The sequence below is a fragment of the Struthio camelus genome, chromosome Z (genome assembly GCF_040807025.1).
Source record: "Struthio camelus isolate bStrCam1 chromosome Z, bStrCam1.hap1, whole genome shotgun sequence".
Lineage (NCBI taxonomy): Eukaryota > Metazoa > Chordata > Aves > Struthioniformes > Struthionidae > Struthio > Struthio camelus.
Window position 1 is genome coordinate 23426815 of NC_090982.1, and position 19013 is coordinate 23445827.

General features: G+C 38.8%; 1 protein-coding gene and 1 long non-coding RNA gene across 12 annotated transcripts in view; one reads left to right on the top strand and one right to left on the bottom strand.

The window, feature by feature from the left end:
• LOC138064831 (uncharacterized) overlaps window positions 1-7649 on the bottom strand; it is a 60072-nt gene extending 52423 nt beyond the window's left edge. Inside the window, exons 1-2 of one of the 3 annotated variants that reach the window (XR_011138091.1) lie at window positions 7173-7649; window positions 1025-1071 (exon numbers count right to left, since the gene is read on the bottom strand). This is a non-coding gene — a long non-coding RNA (uncharacterized lncRNA). Of the gene's footprint in view, window positions 1-1024; window positions 1072-7168 lie in introns of all 3 variants that reach the window. The other 2 variants (XR_011138092.1, XR_011138090.1) reach the window with 2 other exon arrangements.
• CNTLN (centlein) overlaps window positions 7384-19013 on the top strand; it is a 199158-nt gene continuing 187528 nt past the window's right edge. For 7 of the 9 annotated variants that reach the window (XM_068928897.1, XM_068928896.1, XM_068928893.1 and 4 more), the window contains exon 1: window positions 7390-7519. In XM_068928897.1, coding sequence (XP_068784998.1) covers window positions 7409-7519 — 111 coding nt within the window. In that variant the 5' untranslated portion in view covers window positions 7390-7408. Of the gene's footprint in view, window positions 7520-8137; window positions 8398-14980; window positions 15240-19013 lie in introns of those variants that run through there. The other 2 variants (XM_068928901.1, XM_068928902.1) reach the window with 2 other exon arrangements.

The window sequence follows — 19013 nt, forward strand, 5'->3', positions numbered from 1 at the left end:
TTCTTGGCAAACCCGTCTAATAGAATATTATTTATTTACCTTTATACCAGCATCAAAAATAAACTGTACATAGAATTCTATTCCTGTTTCATTTTGTGAAAGCTGAATATGATATATGAAAAGAATATGAAAAGCTCTCTTCTGAAACCTCACTGTCTAACCTCAGAACTCAATTTCCTTTACATGTTTAACTAATTTCTTGTCTTGTGCCCATTACTGTGATACAACTAGCAAATAACAGCAATGAAATGGTCAAACACATACATGGAAAGTCAGTATTAAAAAAACTTCATTCGTGTGACAAAATTTTTTGCTGAAAATTTACTCCAGATAATTTTACTTATAGTCTGCAGAATAAGAATTAAACTTCTATTTATCCAAATATTAGGTGTCTATGTAGTATTTATCTATTTTTAAATACTTTCTGTTCTTTAAAGGCAGCAGTCCTGTTCAGGAAAAAATGTGCATAAAAACTTGAATCAACAGATATAGACTCCCACTTTGTTACTCTAAACTCCACCACAGTAGGAAAGGAAAGTTCAAAGTTACAACTTTGCATTGCTGCCAAAATACACGAGCCCCATCTCACTGGATTGAGTCAGTTGAATCCCACTGTGATGATGGAGTTCAGGCTGCAAGAAAAGTTCATGTTGGGCTGACTCTGCAGTACCACCCTAGAATGCAATGTGCAGTATCTATTTTGTATTCCCTAGGGCTGGGAATTTATAGCAAACACTGCTTTTGGGAACAGTGTTAGCAGCTGAAATACGGCAGCATAAAGTAGCCTCTCAGTAACTCTTAGCTACTACCACAGCGCACATAGATAATAAAAATAGCATCTCGCTTCTTCGTCTGAAGTAGTTTCTGAATTGTCGATTTAAGATATGGTATGTAACTGTAACTTAAATCTGATGGTCAACTGAGACAAACGCAAAGATATTTCGTTTAAAATTTGAGGTAAAGAAATCCAGCAGGATAACTCACGCAAAAAGGATATTATACTAGGATGTCAAAAATCCCTTACCTTAAAGTAGGAGAAAATATATTTTCTTCTTCTTAAAAAGCTAGTACCTGTAAAATAATATATAACAGCATATATTATCTTAAACAGCAATATACGTAGATCGATAAAACCAGAGAAAGTGTTTTAATTGCTGCAAGTGTTTTTTGACTGAGCTGCCACTCCTTATATTTCGTTCCAATTTGTTTCTTTTCCTAAGGTCTTTTTCCGAAAGTATGAATTGTTAAAACAAAGACTTGAAAATCATATTCCTTGGCTTTATTCTCAGCAAAAACATTGGTGGGTTCTGATTTATGCCGTATTCAAAGTGTAGCTTTATTAAAGCTACTGCTGTGCACACTTTTGTATCTTAACCTGACTACACCTTAATTTCTGCAGCATGTAAAAGGAGGACAGTTAAACTTGATTGAATTTTGCAGCTTACCTGAGATAGTCATATTAAAAGCACTGTTCAAAATCTCTTATTATTTCTGAATGATAAAAGCTTAAATGTAGCAACTAGATTTTATTAAATTAAAGCTGAAATTCTTACGTAATTACATCATTCTAGTTCTAACTCTTTTAATTTGTCCATGGTCAGAACATTAATATCTGCCAGTGCATAGCTGCCCAAAGCATTTGAGAGCACATTGACAAGTGTCTGTGCACGGAATTAAACATATAGGTTCTGTCCATAAATTTGCAGTGGTTTTTAAACCTAATTTCCTATACCTGTTAGGTGTTATTAAACAACAGAATGTAATTGTGAAGAATATGATTTTCATTTCCTGCACGTGGAAGATGAGAAAAAGAGCTCTTACTGCTGGTACAGAAACATGTACATTGTACCTCCCTTTGCCAGTAAGGTACCTTGCATTCAGAAAGGTCATTTTGCTTAGAAGCTAACAGCTTGAATTAAGAATTTCTGGTAGGCCAAGTATGTGAAAATAATATCCACGGAGCCTGTCAAAGGAAAGAGCTGCATTAAAGCGTTCAGTTATCAGCCTTCATTCCCACTCTAAGTTTGTTTTTCCTTTTGTGAAATCTTTTCTGTTGGGATTGCCATGGCAAACCTCAAAAATTGCAAGTGCAACTATCCCATTTTACCTGAAGTAGAAATTTAAGTACTGCCAAAGTAAGTGCCATACCCAATATTCCAGAATAATAGCTATGATTCCTGAAGACAACTTAAACAGTAAACTGTCATTGCTGGGGCACTCACCAGTGCTCAATCCCAAAACAGACCAACTGTTGCAAAATTATCTGTAATATTCAAAATGGGTGGACTGTGAGGCTCTGGCATATGATTGTAGATCTCATGCGTTGCATGCACCTGCACGAACACAGTGGGCTGATAAGGGCAAGGATGTGTGGGTGTATGTTCCCAGCTGTCATCCCTTGGGCAAGGGAGAGTCTCATCTGTGTCCTCTGCACTCTATACAAAGTTTGGGTGGTCATGGACTGTGCTGTGCCTTCCAGTAACCACTCCTTGGGTGAAGAAGGGTATCATCTCTTATTCATGGAGCCTGGGTGGTCATGTACTCTTCACGCCCTCTGTCAGGGTGATGGAACTCAGGTTTTCATGTTTCATACAACCCTTCCATAACCAGGTGACTCTCCCAGTTAGTCTATGACACAGGCTGCACAACACATGTAAGGTCAAAACTCATCTCCTTCCTGAGGTTTGATTTTATTAAGAAACAAATTCACAACAAGACAATCAACTCCCAAAGCTTGGCTAAACCCACCTCCTCATCTTACTGCAACGCAGACCCAAGCTCCCTTTGCCAGAACAGCCAAACTCTGAAATCTGCTTCCTCCTCTTAATTACCTCCAGCTGTCTGTCCCTCCCTCCAGGCCTGTGTTGCTGGCAGGTGCTCTTTCTTGGGTGGGGCAAGTTTCATCCCCACAACCAGGACACTGTTAACCACCTCCTTCCTCAGTGCCTTGTTCTTCTGAAATGCCCTTATTTATACTAGTGTTTTGCATTGTTCACTATCTTGAAGGATGCAGTGTCATGACTGAAGATTTGTTTTAAAAGAAAATGAAACTGCAGCCTTCCTGGCTGCAAAGCAAAGTGGAAGAGCGACTCCCTATGCAATGCCCGACAGTCCTCAGGCAATTCGAAGTAGCAGCCCTAGGGAATGTAGGTTGTCCATCTCATTAGTATATAAATACTGAGCCCCTTCCTCTCAGATAGCCAATATACAAAGCATGATGGGTAGCAGAGAAGTATGCAGTAATCCAAAGCTACTTCCCCAAGAAACCATATCCTAGTGATTTTGCTAAACTTCAGAGGGCTGTTTGGTTCTAGTTCTTGCTGTTTCAAAGGTAGATCAGATCTCAGCTACTTTCTTTCTTTGCTCATGACAGGAGAAGGATACTTTATTTTCAGTGAATTAAAAGTAAGACAAGCTAGCAGTGAAACTCCAAGTATTATGAGGCCATACAAGTCTCTGTACCATGGAATCTGGGCTCCTATGCTGACGTTTTCCAGCTCTTTTTTTTTTTTTTTTTAACTGTGTACATTAGAAAGATTATGTTACCATGATAGGAATGAGGTGTGAAGCTGTATCTTTTTTTGGAGCAGCTAATACAGTTAGAAAACTTAAGTACAATTTTGGTCCAACAGTACTTTCAGCAGGTTGTTGCCTCTAAGAACTCATCTGCTCTCTCAATAACAACAGGTGGTATAATACCAAATACTACTTCTCCCTATATATATAACCTCTTTTACATCCCACAACTATTCTTGCTGCCTGACTACTATAATCAGAGTAGTTATTTACAACTATCACCCAAGTGAAAAAGATGTGCCCTGCAGCACTGAATATATAGAAAAGCTGGTTTATAGCTATTTAGTTAAAAAATGAGAAACACATACACACACAAAAACAAAAAACCCAGTAACCTTAACTGGAAGTGAGTATGTTTTGAATTCATTGTCTACGCAAGATCTAAATAGATTTCTAAGGTTATAATATGCTCTTGAGAAACATACAAATTGCTAAAAATTGCCAAAGACTGCTAGAAACGATTTTGACAACTTTGGCTTCTTCTGCTTACTGCAGTTAAAAAGAAGCTTTTAGGAAACAAGAGAATGCTGTTTCCTACCAAATTACTGATGATGAACAAGAATGGTCAACCCAGAACTCCTAGGGAATATGTAAATTTAGTGGTAGAAAATTTTAATACTTCCAATTAAAATCAGAATACTAATGTTACTTTTTGTTTAAAAGAAAACGAGAATGCTATATTATGCACACTTGTTTCTTGAATTCTGATAATGCAATATTAGGATTTACCAATAAATGGAATAATGTTTTATTTCATGTTTAGAGGGGGAGAGGAGATAGACAAGCAGATAAAAAGGAATGTATGTTATCACGTGTAAGTGCAACATATTTGTGCTAGGGATACTTTTCAAAGAAAGATTTGGAATTCCTCACCTCCAAAAAAAAGGTCTACACTTCCTACCACAGAGACAACACAGCGAGCACTTTATTGGTGTAACTTTTACAGATTTCCTAAATGACAAAAGCGATAGCAACTGGATTTCAAGGGTGCAGTATATTTGTAGTAGACTCTCTTCGAGTGGAAACACACTAACAATTGCATGCTTACTCAATAATCCTCTATTAGGAAAATTTCTTTTATGGATTAAATTTAAATACAGTTTCATTTGAGGTAAATGCAATACAAAGGAAGTATTTGGGCTTGAAAGAATTTTGCCTAACATTCTTGTACATTTAATATCTGTATACGTAGGTGTTCCAAGATGATAACTTTTGGGAAAAACATGATGAACAGAATTCTTCAAAACAGTTAGGTCTCCCAATTCATCAGAACTTGCCCACTGCATTTTTTTTTAATTATTCTAGGAATTATCAATAATACTATTTAAGTTATAAAATACAAAAATTATGTATAAAAACAATTTGTGAAATGGCAGGAAAACAAATGTGAAGATGACTAAACTACATATAAAAATGTTATGGCTATAAAATAATTGTGACTACATGAATGTGTTGGATGTGTATTTACTGTGATAATATGTATTTATATTAATAGTAGATGCACAAATTTCTCTTTTAAACTGTAAACTTAAAGGGATTGCAGCCTTTTGTTTTGTATTGTGTCAAACCGTGAATCAAACTCCTGTAAAGCTTGAATCCTTTCTGTTAAACTTTGAACGACCTTGTACTCGGAAAATGTTTTTAAATCCTGTTTAGTCATTACAGTTGTTTAGCAGTTAATCTAAGTATATTGTTTTGTAAGTAAGCTTAGCCTCTTGTTGCCCACATGTAATACAGAACAAACGGTCAAGGGGACAGTGATGAAAGTATTAGGAAACAGATGAAAAGTAAGATGGTTATTAAAAGGTGGAGATGTGGAAAAAGTGAAGGCTACATATTAAGTGGTGACTGGATGATTTAAGGGAAAAAGAATTTAAAAACTTTCAAAACAAAGTGGAAATATAAACTTGTTAGAAAAATGACAGGATGGTCTTTATGGTTAAATTAACATGTATTAACTCATGAAGATATATACATCATCGAAAGTGTAAGATCACAAACACACTGAGGTCATACAATATACAATGAGCAATGAACACTAAAACTACATATAGAATGCTCCAAGGAGAGACGAGCTATCGATCAGGCAATTCCCGAATCTCCTTTTGGCTGCATATTACTAGACAGAGGATACTCAATTGTTCCCTCTCACTTTTAAATTTACATTAATAATTGCACAGATAAGAATTGCAGTCATAATAAAAATGCTCTTTCATAAAGTTAATAACGTAAAATGGACATTTTGGCTATGTATAACATAGCCACTTTCTTCTCCTTCTAACACAGGCAAAGCCACCACTGAAGATGACAGAATTTTTTGTCAGGGCCACAGGAAGGACTGGACATTTTCACGTACGTATTTAGGGAATATAACACATACGTGCAAACTCCATTCACTTCTCTGCATGCACAAACACACACACAATAAGGATTTTATTTCTTGTCATAGTGAGTACCTACAGGGTAAATTTTCTGGGATTGTTCAAAACTGATGACGGAGGGGAAAAGAAAGCTTACTACTTTTTATGTGTAGTACATACATGCATCACAGGTGTGATACTCTGATAGCAAGATAATTACAGTGGTGAAAAGCTGTTCAACTGGTGGTTATTTCCAGAACTAAAATATTTACCCAAATTCACGTTTTAACCTCCTTCTTTGCGTATTCTGGGTAAAATTCTACTCTTCTAATAGGTATGTTGCTTCCCCTGTAGGATAAGTATGACAGAAAATGGGAAACATACAAAGATTTACTTTAGCAACAGCAGCTATACCTTTCTGGCAAAAGCAGGTACTCTGCATATCTGGATCTTAAATCCAGTACATTAATGTAGCAGCACCATTCCAAAAATTTCATGCACTCTCCGTAGCAGTTAAATCTACCAGGACTTTTTGATCATAGACTATCAAGTCCAATTCCGGAAATAACTTATAAACCTAAATAGTCTTCCTAGGTAAGCCAATCTGGGCCCTTGTGCATCCAAAAGCACTGGAAGGACCCACTCTAAAACCTGGTTTCTGGCTCGTTTCACAAACGTTAGCACCTAACTCAAAAACAAGTCCAAAAGACAGGCTACATGTTGATAGACTCAAACATGCCACAGTCTCGACACCCTACAGGAGAACGCCCACAAATACCTGCACGCTGCATCTGGCAAGTCTCTAATTCCACAGCGCAAGTCTAAGACAGCTCTAGGTGTTTCTACGGCTCCAGAAAGGCTGAAACCTGCTCGATTCCCAGGTATTAGCATAGCAAAACCCCAAACCCAGCACGCTGGCTGGAGCGCAGCTGTATCGCGAGGAAAGTAAGGCTCGACAGCCCACCCCCGGCAGGTGCACACGCCGCCTGCCCTTCCCAGGTGCTAGCCTCCGCCAGTGGAGAGCATGCCGCTTTTGCCTCCCCTTCGGCAAGGCCGGGCGCCCAGCCAGCTCCGGGTGCGGCCGCTCCCGGGCTGCGCCCCGCGGCAACGGCTCTCGCAACGGCTCCCCGCGGCAACGACGCCGCCGCCGCCCGCGCGGCAACCAGCCCGCCCGGCAGCGCCCCACACAGCGCGCATGCGCGGCCTCGCCGCTCGGGCGGGCGAATTCAAACCTGCCTCTCGCCTCTTCTCTTCGCTCGGGTGGCGGTTGCGCTGACGTCATTGCGCCGCGTCCTTCTTCTCTGCGGTTTCCGGCGCTCGCCCGCGCGGTAAGTGGAGCTGACGGGGGGGAAAGTTTTCATTTGTGTGGTTCGCAGCCCCGTTTCTCTCTCCTTTCCCTCAGGAGCGGGCGGGCCGCGACTCTCCCGCCGCCCCCGCGCAGGCGGCGCGAGGCGCCCACCGCGACGGCGGCGATGGCTGCGGGGCGCCCGGAGGCGGCGGCGGCGGCGGCGGCGGCAGCGTCGCGGGTGGCGGAGCTGGAGGAAGAGCTGCGGAGCTTGGCGGAGGAGCTGAGCCACTGCCAGGTGCGTCCCCAGCGGGGCCGCCCCTGCCGGCGTGGCGGCCAGGGCAGCCGGGAGCGCTGGGGCCCGGCCCGGCCCGAGGCTCAGAAGCGCCGGGTGCCGCGGCGTCGCGGGTTCGCGTCTTGCTTCCGCCGCCCGCCGAGGGCGGGAGGCAGCGGGGGCCCGGGCGGCCGCGGGGCCTGAGGAGGGGGCGGTTCGCTCCGGCCTCGGCGTCGGGGGCGCCCCGCGGGCGGGGGCGGCGCGGGGGGGCCGCCCACCTGTTGCGGCGGTGGCCCCGGCGGCTGAGGGCCGGCGCGGCGGCCGTTACCGGGCCTCGGCCGCAAGCCAGCGCGGGGTTGGCTCCCCAGCGGTTTACTTGCCTCCCCAAGAAGCGGTCGTTTGGCTGCCTGGTGTGCCGCGGTGAGAGCGCCGAGGCGCTGTGCCGTGTAACGCCTGGGAAAAGGAGCAGGGGTTGCGCACAGAAAGGTCGGCTTCGGGGGAACCCTTAACTAATTAATCCGCTCCGCCTGGTCCTGCAGGGCAGGCGTAGGGGAACCCGAACCGTTCCCGAGAGGGAGATTTTGTAACAGTTACGCTTTTAGAAAGTTTCCCCTTCACTGTCCTCCCGTGATCTTCCTTCAGATGTACTTTCTTCATTTTTGTGGTTGGCCGCGTCCTGCCTGCGTCTGGTACACCTTATGTTTCATCAAAACGACCGAGCGCTGGTGGCGTGAGATCTTGTTGTAGCAACCTGCTCTAATTGTGGGCCAAGCAAGCCAAAGGGATGTGGAAGAGGAAGGTGGCATCTAATTCCCGGGTTGCTTTCTGTCTCTCTTCCTGGCAAACAAAACAATTATTTCCTGTGGGCCTTGGCCTGGCTAAATGTGTGAAGATTATAACAGGTACAGTCATATCTATGGAGACAAAATAGCGTCCTCGTTAGAGTTAGTAGCTGTTCCTGTTGCTGTCAAGCAGCATCAGTACACCTGACACCTTGCACAGGTGTGTTTTAGGTAAAATCCTGACTTCCTGCAAAAACTTGTTGCATAGGAAAAGTAAGAGGGGAGGGAGCTATCAGTAGCAACTCCTGTTTAGAAATACTACACAGTGAATGGTGTGGGGATATCTTAAGTGTCTTGCTGGAGAAGTTTAGAAAGCTGTCATTGCAGTGATGATTCACTGAGTTTCCTTCTCTCAGCATGCAGACCCATGGTGTGGTGGAGGCAGAAGGAAGATCCTACCTATGCTATGCTGATTTGCTAGCTGAACATAAATTTGTATTACTAAAACCTGGTAACATAAGATATTTTAAATAGCATTATAAATAATACAAGCTTGCAAGTAAACAGTGCAAATTTGAATTTGTAATCAGTTTGATAATGTTACTTGATGTACATAACTTGCAGCTGAGTGTCTGTTTTCCCTTTTAGATTCATTCAGGTACACGTATGTTTCTGCTTGTTCCTTGATAAGCCCAGTCCAATCGCATTGAAGTCAACAGTGAGAAGACCTCTTTTTTTTTTTGCGATTTACTTCTGTTACAGTCTCATGCATATTATCTTTCTATTCTTGCATCTTCATCTTTTAGCAATCCAAATAGGTTTCTGGAAATGAAGCAAGGAAAAGGGGAAATGAGAGTAGGTCCTATATTTGAAGATGGAACCTAAATATAGTAGAAATCTTTTCAGCTCTATGTTAGAGACCAGTGCATGTTATCCTTGTAATAAGAGCAGATACATATCTTCAGCACTTTTTTAAGATTCTTCATTTTGGGGGGGAGAGAGGACATAAATCAGTAACTTATAAACACAGGTTTTTCTCTACAAGCACTGCAGTGTAGTCATCTGCATGTTAAATGTTTTACTAATCAATCAATAAATGTAAAGAGACATGTTTAAGTGTGTGTATTTTATTTAAAGAAGGGGGAAAACAGATTTTAATTGGTAAAAGAGGTGGCACCTAGAACTGTCAGTTAGGCAGCTTTTCCAAAGTAGGAGTTATCTCAAATAATAATTTTTGGTGTTCTGAATTTGCTCTGAATTTCGTTTTGAACTAAAATAGGCTTAGGTGAGATTTTTTTATCTGGGGTAAAAATGAAATTATGATTGAATGAAATAGTGAAATTATGAATGGTGTGAAATTATTCAGGAATGGTTAATCCATTTGAAATTCATATTTCGTATGAAAATCTCAGGCAGAGGCAAGCCATTTAAAATGTCAGTCTCTATGGACAAATGTTCATGTTGTATTTTTCTAATCTCTTTATGGTTGAAATATAATTAAGTTGTTACTGACCAGCTAATTCGTTTAGCAGAATTATATTCTATCTGCTATAATTTCATTAGTGGCTTTTGGATACAATATTTTCTTTGGTTCTTCTCTTAACATTTCTGAATCTTGTTAATCAGTTTCTATTAGGTTTTCCTTGTCTCCTGTAGGTAGGAATATCCATTTCAGAGACTACTTGAGCTGGCAGCTTGGATAGAAATGTTATGTAAGTGTCTTAGAAAAGGCATTATTGAGAAGTTTTTAGTCTTTTACTCAGCAACTGGATAAAACTGCCGAAGCTTTCCTTTTTATCCTGCTCTTTTCAGGGTGTTATATTCACAGTTACATGAACTGTACTTCTAAAACAGTTTCTAACTGAGAAGTAGTTTAACAATTTTGCTGATGCTCACAGTATATTAGAGCTGGAGCTTGTTAGGTGTTAGCCTTTGGATTTTTTTCTTTTTTTTTCCAAAGAAAACATCTGTTTATAGGAATTGAGACTGTCATGTAACTCTTGATGCATTCTAGAGAATAGGCATCTTCTAAATTGTCCTGCCATTCTCTGTGGTTGTTCCAGGCGATCTTTGTTTTGGAAGAGAGATGACTGGAAGAGTTGGGGGCATAGGAAATAGAGTTTTTCAAAATTATGAATAGAGGAGGGTGCTGGGAGAACACGGACTCAGAAGAGGTCAAATAGGGAACAAGGTTCAAAGCAGACAGATGTTTCTTTACGCAGTGTGTGGTAGACTAGTGGAACTTCCTGCCAGAGGTGCTATGCTGTGGATGCAAAGATGAGTGCCTAGATCCAAAAAGGAGGTTTCACAGCTTCGTGGAAAAGAAATTAATTGATGGTTATTAAATATGTTAAAAGTGTTGTTGTTTCAGAACATGTGTGAACAGAAAGTGAAATACTTAAGTGATCTCACAGCCTCTGTTCATATATCCTTGCCGTATTTTTATGCTCTTGCCCTGTTCATATGTGCTCATGTGTTTATAGCCACTCTTGGATACTTGGTGAAACAGATCTTTAGCCTTACTTGGTAGGGGCATTGTATTTTTAATGTTCATCCAACCTGGTACACAGGGCCTGGAGAAGGTAATAAATGAGTACTCTTTTACCCTCTGATGGGAAGAATGCTAATATTTCTGGCCTCCCACAGCATAGAGGAAAAAGTGGTAGTGTGTCACTTACTCCCATGCAGAACACTTATCAGTGCTGCCTTGCCTTAGTAGGTCTTGCTGTGATTTAGTTTCATATTGTTTGGAGAAACCAAGCGTAGAAAGTACTGTTGTTTCCTGATTTAAAAAAAAGCCAGTGCTTAGAAATCTTGATTTAGTCCTTCTAGAAATCATGGGACTTAAGAAAATAATACTAAAGCTTTCCAAAATTTAGGCTTTGGGACTCAGCATATGGTGGACACTGAAAAGTTTCGTTGGTTCTGCGAGAGAGTGAATAAGTTCATGGAAATAGAAATGTATACATCCAACACTGATCCAGGATAAAATGTCTGAAAGTTTCATTTCCACCTCCTCTCACCTCCCTAGGCTGTTGCATTCACTGTAATATAAACTACAGTTCCAAAACCAAAGTTTTTCTACTGGGAACTTAAGAAACGTGTTTTTTAAGAAGAGTGCATAGACTCTGCAGAACAAAATACAATGTTTTTAAAACTTCTTTTTTCCTTTTTTTTTTTTTTTTCCTAAAGCTTAGGACCTCCTTTTAAATGTTGACCTCAGCGGCTTAGGCTTGCAATATTTGACATTTTCTTTAAAATTCTTAATGACATAGTGGGAACTAGAATCAGGATAACTGTGGTCTTGGAGTTGGGCCTTTCAAAAGCACGACCATTTTTTTGCAGAAACAGAAACACTTGTCTGAAAATTCATAATGTTGTCTTGTAATTCTGTATGTGAATTTGTGAAGATGAGATGGCTAAATCAAGACTGTAGTCTAAAGCTCCTAAATCATCCACAGAGGTGATTTTTATAAAACAGAAAGTAAGAAATAAATCTGAAGAAGCATGTTTGCTGCTACATTATACCATTCTTGCAAAATTATGATTGTTGGTCTGCAGTACAGCATTGTATAAGTCCTGGTAGTCACTTAATAAACAACTTTTGATTCCTGTTTAAGTGTCCTGTTTTCCTACTTCTACTTGAGAATTACTTGAGTGATTGAGTACTTTTTATTTGTAAAGGAAACATGGATTTTTTTTCTTCTTTTTTGAGACCTTTATCCAGTTTTATGACTGCTTTGAATTTGGGGAGACGTAAGGGTAGTAGGGTAGGCAGAGGTCAAACACTAAGTTATGACACATTTGCTCTCTGTTTTTAACTGCTACATTCTATTTTAGGGTTTTACGCTGCTGCCTGTCACCTTAGTATTTTGACTGCTATCTGTGGAAAAGTATTAACAACTATGTTCTTATTGCTCCCTGGAGTTTTTGGCTCTGTTTGGTGTTAAAAGATCTTTTGTGTGTTTTCCCCTTCTCTTTTTCCTTTGTGCTTTTTAAATCTTTGGGGAGAAGGAGGTGGTGCCTTTGCAAATTTAGTTATTTGTAGTATAGAAATTTGTATTGGCTTTTGAGGGTTGGAGTGGAAGGAGGAAGGATATACTGTGTCTCTGGAAACTTGTTCTGTGACTAGAGTTTCTGGGCCAAGAATATTTTTAGCTTTCATGTGCTTTCTCCTTAGTCTTGTGTAGCTCTTAACAAAACTGCCTGGTGACTTTATATTTGAATATTTGATTTATAAGGTATTTTGGAGGGTTTTTTCCTAGTCTATTGAAGCTATTTCTTTTGCTGTAAAAATATATGCATGCTTCAGAGCAGAAGGTATGTTATTTGGGTGTCCTATCTCAGTCACTTGACTCCTGAGCTAGAGAGTTTTTCATACACTGTATCCCGTAAGCAAAGGAACAGGAAAGATTCTCCAAAGTATCCTGTGATCTGGTGTGAATGGTTTATAAGACCTGGGAGAAATTTCATTCTAACCCTTGCTTTGAATGTGGCAAAAAGTTATTTGGAATTTGGTCTTCTGCATTCCAGTTGAGGGCCATAAGTTGATGGGAATGTTATATGTTATATGTATGCTGTTACATGTATGCTGCTGGTGATAGTCACAAAGAATTTTGGTATCAGTAGTTTCATTTTACTGTCTTGTGACTTAGGATCAACTTCTTTATTTGCTGAAAGTACTGATTTGGGTTCAAACAAGCATCTAAAGAATTTGACTTTTATTTTGTCCATAAACCTAAGAAAACAACTCTTTTTACCATTGTATTCATTGCAGGTTTGACTTCAAAGGTAGTATAGCAACTCTGCTTAGATGAGGTAGTTTTTTGCTATTTGAGGATTTTCTTTCTAACTTTATGATTCTGCAAACACTAAGACTACCCTATTTTTCTGAAGTTAAGTAGAGTCCTTTTTTAGGCAGCTTTTGTTAATGTAATCTTCTCTGGCTCACATGGTTTTCCTGCGAATGATAATTATGACCCCTACTCCTTGCTCGGTTAGGAATTTAGGGGTATATACAGCTGTAACTAAGTAACAGGTCTCTCAAGAATATTGCATTGCATGGTACTTTTTGCACATTTTATACCCCTGGCTCAGAAATGACAGTCTGTCAGCCACCCTATAATGTTTAGTCACAGAAACCATACTGCTTTTTGTGGTTTTCAAAATGGTATTAAAATGCAATTAACAAATTTAAAAAAACAGGAAAAAAAGGTACTTCATTAGTCAAAAAGTTAGGAATTGCTTACTAGTCTGTGTATAAGGGTGTTGCCACAGCAGATTTTTGGGTAGAATTTCCACAATTTGTGTCAGAAATTGGTAAACACCAATGAGGAAGAAAGAGATCTTCCTGTGGTTGCAGCTACTCTTGTGTCTGTTCATTGCTGGGGGTCAGAGAGGAGTTCGTAAGGAGGAATCTCTGCACCCGTAAGCATTTTTGGATAGAATGTGGGTGGGCTGTTAGTTTGTGGAAATTGAAGTGACTGGGATTTCAGCAACTGTTCTTGTTTCATATTCTATGTTGCATACTTGCCTTGGAAAGCTATGTGTAGACCTGTTTTGCTCATCATGCATCCTTTCTATACTGTGTCCGCAGGAAAATAAATTAATAGGAAGCTGGACTCTCTTGTTTTGATATCTTTGCAGGTCAGGGAGACATGTAAAGTAGTCTGGAATCAGCAGCGCTGATCGTGGGACTGATTGGTGTAATGAACACTGTGAAAAATACTCCATTACCTATGAAAACAGATGTATTCTTTCTTTCTGGACTTGTCTAATATCAAAGAAACTCATTGAAAATAGAATGTATCCGTGATAATATTGGTTTTAAAAAGCTCTTTATTTACAGGTAAAAATTGTATCACATTTACAGGTAAAATTGTAACACATAGATAACAAAACACTACATTTTTAAATGATTCATGAGTAGGTGTTTGAGATGCAGGTAGATTGCATATTGCAAGTGCTCTTAAACCGAGAGCTAAGAATTGATATTAGTAGTTTAAAAAAAAAAAAGCCATAGTTGTTCTTTAGTGACTTGTTTTCATGCCAACTTGTTTACTTCTCTGACTTTGTGACCAAAATTGTAATACTTAATACCAGTGTAAAAATTTCAGTGGGTTAGTTTTTCCACTGGATAAATTGATGATATCCATATACCATTCTTTTTAAAATAGGACAATGTTTAATGCTCCCATTCATTAAATAATAATTTCTTTTATAGTGATTAAGTCAAGACCACATTTTTATTGGTGCCAAGGGATGCCAGCTGTTTCACACTTTTTTGTTATTTAATACTTTTTTTTCTTTTGCTGTAAAGAGTCCAAGTCACATGAGTCTGATTAGTACAGGTGCTGTACTAAGAAGGCCATATCATATATGTGCTAGAGAAATATCATTGTTCAGTGGCTGCATTTGCTTAACCTTTATATTTTCTTTTGTTTTTACTTTTGACAAATTTTAGCTAACCAGAAATTTGTGCACTTGGTCTTTCCTCCTGACATATTTTTATTTGGAATATTTGAGTATAATTGTAAGGCTGAACTGAGAGTGAGACTAGTTAACTTGGGCAGAAATACCTATTTTTAAGTATTTACCTATTCTCAGTATGTGTGAGTATTTTAGACTGCCCCTAAGGTATTAGTAGGAAGTCAACATTTGGTATAGAGATATGCATGAATGGAAAGGTACCTTTTATGGAAACAAGAAAACATATTACTGTTCCTCAATAGAGGAAGTCATCTTCTATGGTCAGAGACGACGTAGGCTGTTTCTTGTAATTTTTAGAACATTCCTTCAGCACTAAGCATGCTTCTAGAACTTCTGCATCTACCAAACTGCACAAAGTTTCAAAGTTGGGAGGACAATTTCTATTGCAGCTCTACTTTTCCCATCAAAATGTGTTTTGGTCAAGGAGGAAGTATACTGATTTTAGAGACTGACTTCAGGTGATTTTGTGGTTGGTAAGTGTGCACTTTTCCAACTATTTCAACTATTATTTTTTGGCTCATGACCTTGAAGATAGGCAAATACCATCTTCTTCTTTGTTTCCACTTTCAGAGACATGTTTTTACGAAATTAGGAAAGTATTTAATTTCATTTCAGGCAGAGTTAACATGATAGACCCGAAGACCACTTCATCAGTCATGGTAATTTGGGGTGAAGACACCAAAAGATATGCATGTTGCTATATTGTCTGTAAAATGAATCAACTTGTGCAGTCATGTTAATTTCTCAAATGCCTTGAAACTTGCAGGTGCGTTATAACTACATTAACACAGAGCACCATGTTTAAATACTGTCTGTGAGGCGTGTGCTGAAAATTTTAGATTATTCTGTGTTCCCAGAACTAGTAATTGAACTCCTTAAGCTGTGACTCAGAACTGTAGCGCTCCTTGTAACTTATGAAGCTCATGTGCTAGTCCATTCTTGTATCCTGTGCATCTTTTACAGTTCCTACAGCTGATTTTAGCTTCAGTAGTGTAGGTATTTATAACTTGAAACGAAAGCTCACAGATGAGGTATTCTACCCTTGATCTATAAAGGAATTAAAACAAGCCGTTATCTCTGGAATCAAACTTCTTTCCTTCCGTTATCTTCTCCTTTTTCAGAATAAACATTAAGTTTTTAGTGTTGAGTACTTGGAAGAAAGCATTTGTGAGTATAAAGGCTGTGCCACTGAATGAAAACATGCAGTGGATCCTATCTGTGCAATTCTTGTCTGTTAAAAAAGAATAAAGGTAGCTATTTATTATTAGCTGCTCGATGAGAAAACGTGGTGCTTTATAGGTCCAATGTCCATCTGATAACTTACCTCTACTAATTTAATTTTATGAACGTTTCTGTGCAGTCCTGCTCTGATGGTATTGAGCTGACTTTGCTGATGTTACTTCATTGACTTTGTCTTACAAAAAGTACAAGCTAGAAAATATTTTGTGTTTCTTATCCTTTGATTCTAAATTGAGTCAATTATTTGTCAGTTAGAAACATGCTTAAAATTATTTGCTGAAGTGCATTGCTCTGTTTTTGTCAGTATTTGCAATGATGAACAATTCTGAGAGTCCTTGAATGAAATCATGTTGTTATTACAGATGGCATCTTTTAGCATGTCATCTGCAGTGCTTTTGTTCAGATAATTATTATTGCAGAGTCATTGCAACACAGTAACTTTATATTATTTTCATGGTCGTTATTTGCATTGAACAGAGTTCTGAGTAAGGGTGCAGTCTCTTTGGTATATAGAAAACAAACAAAACCCTGATAGTTTGTCCTTTTTCCATTTTTGATTCAAAGGCAACTTTTTTTGTTGCCTAAACTATTGACAGAGACAAGATAAGTGGAAATTCTTTAAGTGGAAAGTTATGGAAAGGAAGACACAATTTATTTTCTAATATCGTAAAACTAGGTGTTGGTTGCAGCATTAAGGAACTGAAGTGGGAAAAAATACTTATTTGCTGATGGCATCTGTTTTGAAGCTTTCAGTCCAGAGAGGTCACAAACAGTCTTGGTATTGCAAAAATCTATCTGGTAATTAGAGGCAGTCATGCATAGTGTATGAGTGACACTTGGAACTTGAAAATGACCAGTAGTTGCCTTTTAGCGCCTGATTCGTATAATGCATTAAGTTTTCTTTTGAGGTACCAAGCAGTCTTACCTTCTAGTGAATTTTTAGATGCTTTTTGAAAAGCTTAGAACATCAAAGATCAGGTCATGTAAAGCATAAGAATAGTATGTACTGTGTGGCCACTTAGCGGTAGAGTGGTTTGTAGAGAGAATACCTTTTATTTAAGAGTATAGCATGTGACTGGAAATCGCAAAGAAACACTGGCGCAGTAGGGTCTAGAGAGCTTGCACTGGCCACATACAGAAGTGTAATTTTAAAAGCCGTGCGAGATATCAAGAACAAGTCTGTGTCACTTACACGTAAGATTCTTACATCAGCTTGATTAAAGGCTTGAGCCTTTCAGTCAGAAGTACACTAGATAGTAGAGAAATCCGAAACAATCCATTCTAAGAATTTATTTGCAAGAATGTGTCCAATGCTTATACCTGCCATGTCATTTCATACTTCTACAGTATCTTTCTGAAAGCTAATCTGATACTTGCTTAATCCAACATGCTGTTTCAGATTTCTATAAGAATTCTTCCAGCCTAATAGTTATGCACTTTGCATTTAGTATTGAAATATTCACTTCGTAACACAATTGTCAGTATTTGATTATTACAGAACTCTTATTAAAATTGACAGTAAACCGATAGCTCCCTCTGTCCTTCAGCAGTTTCACTTCCCCTTAATGGGGTATCCACTGGTTAAAAAATAAAACAGTAGTTTCTCCTATGCTCTTCTAGCAATTATTCCTTGTTTACATTTTGTTTTGGTTTGGTTTTTCTTCCTCTGTTTTGAGGGTATTCTATTGCTCATTTCAGAAGATGGCATCTTCTTATTCTAGTTATTTGTCACTTGTACTGCTATAAGTGTTTTGTGTATGACATGAATGCTTCTGGTAGTTAACTATGCATTGCACTAAATACAATGAAATATCAAAAAGAATCTTCTTTTCAAAACTGTAGGTATTCGAGATACATAGGGTATGAATTCACTCTAAATGAGATTTTTCCGTTTGTTCTTGTTCTCAACACGGTATATAGTAGATGAGTAAACGAAACATAAACCTTTGTATAAGTTTAATACTCAAACTCCTTATGAATGTTCAGATCCTATGAGGGGGGGAAAAAAAAAAAGAGCGGGAAAAAAGCATATGTTTTTGTCATTGCCAGAGCTGAATTAAAAGCTTTTCCTATAGGAATCCAGTATCATTACTTTATGAAGTAGAATTAGTTGACTTTTTCTGATGTAGCGTAACTGAAAACTTTAAATACTGAGATGACTTTTCAGTTTACAGTAGACAAATACCTATATGAAATTTTGATATAATTTTACCTGTTCTAAATGTATAAATATTGGATATTTCACTTTCTTCTCCCTCCCAAGAAGAAAGGAAATTGATTGAATTGAAATGAAAATATTTACCTTTCCGTGTGATTCTATGTTTTGTGACTCAAGCTAATGTTTAATACACCCATGACTTCAGTTGCAAGCAAATACCTATGCTGTGACTGCTTATGCCATATAAACTTTGCCAGTAGTTAATTTCGTGGTTGTCACTGGTTCTGACCTTGTTACTGGTAAAAATCAATGAAAAAAATCCAATCCGCTTTGTTGAAAGTGGGATCAAGGCATTTCTTTCTGTATGTCTCTCAATATGATTATAAGGTACGATTATTTGTATTCCACAACTGAAGGAAAATTCCACTTTTCAGGGGATACCCAAAGCACTCTGTTTTTGTTTCATATCTTTCTAGTTCCAAAATGTAAATTTGGTCACAAGGTGAGCATCTACATCTGACACAGAAAATGTTGTAGATAATTTTGGTCTTAATGAGTAATTTTCAGTAACTTTCAAATGATATCGGTATTCTGCCTAGTATATGCTGCTCAAGGTAAACTCTCACTGACCTCTTGAGCCACTAACATGAGCTTGAGAGTGTTCCTTGGGTACGCTGAAGATTGATATATCCCAGGCCTTGACAGCTGTAGTGGTATTTCTGTGCCAACTTCGGATAGGCTATGCAGTGCTGTTTCAGAAGAAATTGTTTGACTCCCAAGACCATTCAGAGAACAGCCTACCAAGTCCATTAATTATGCCAAAAGTTTAGAAAGGCTATTTAAACTTATT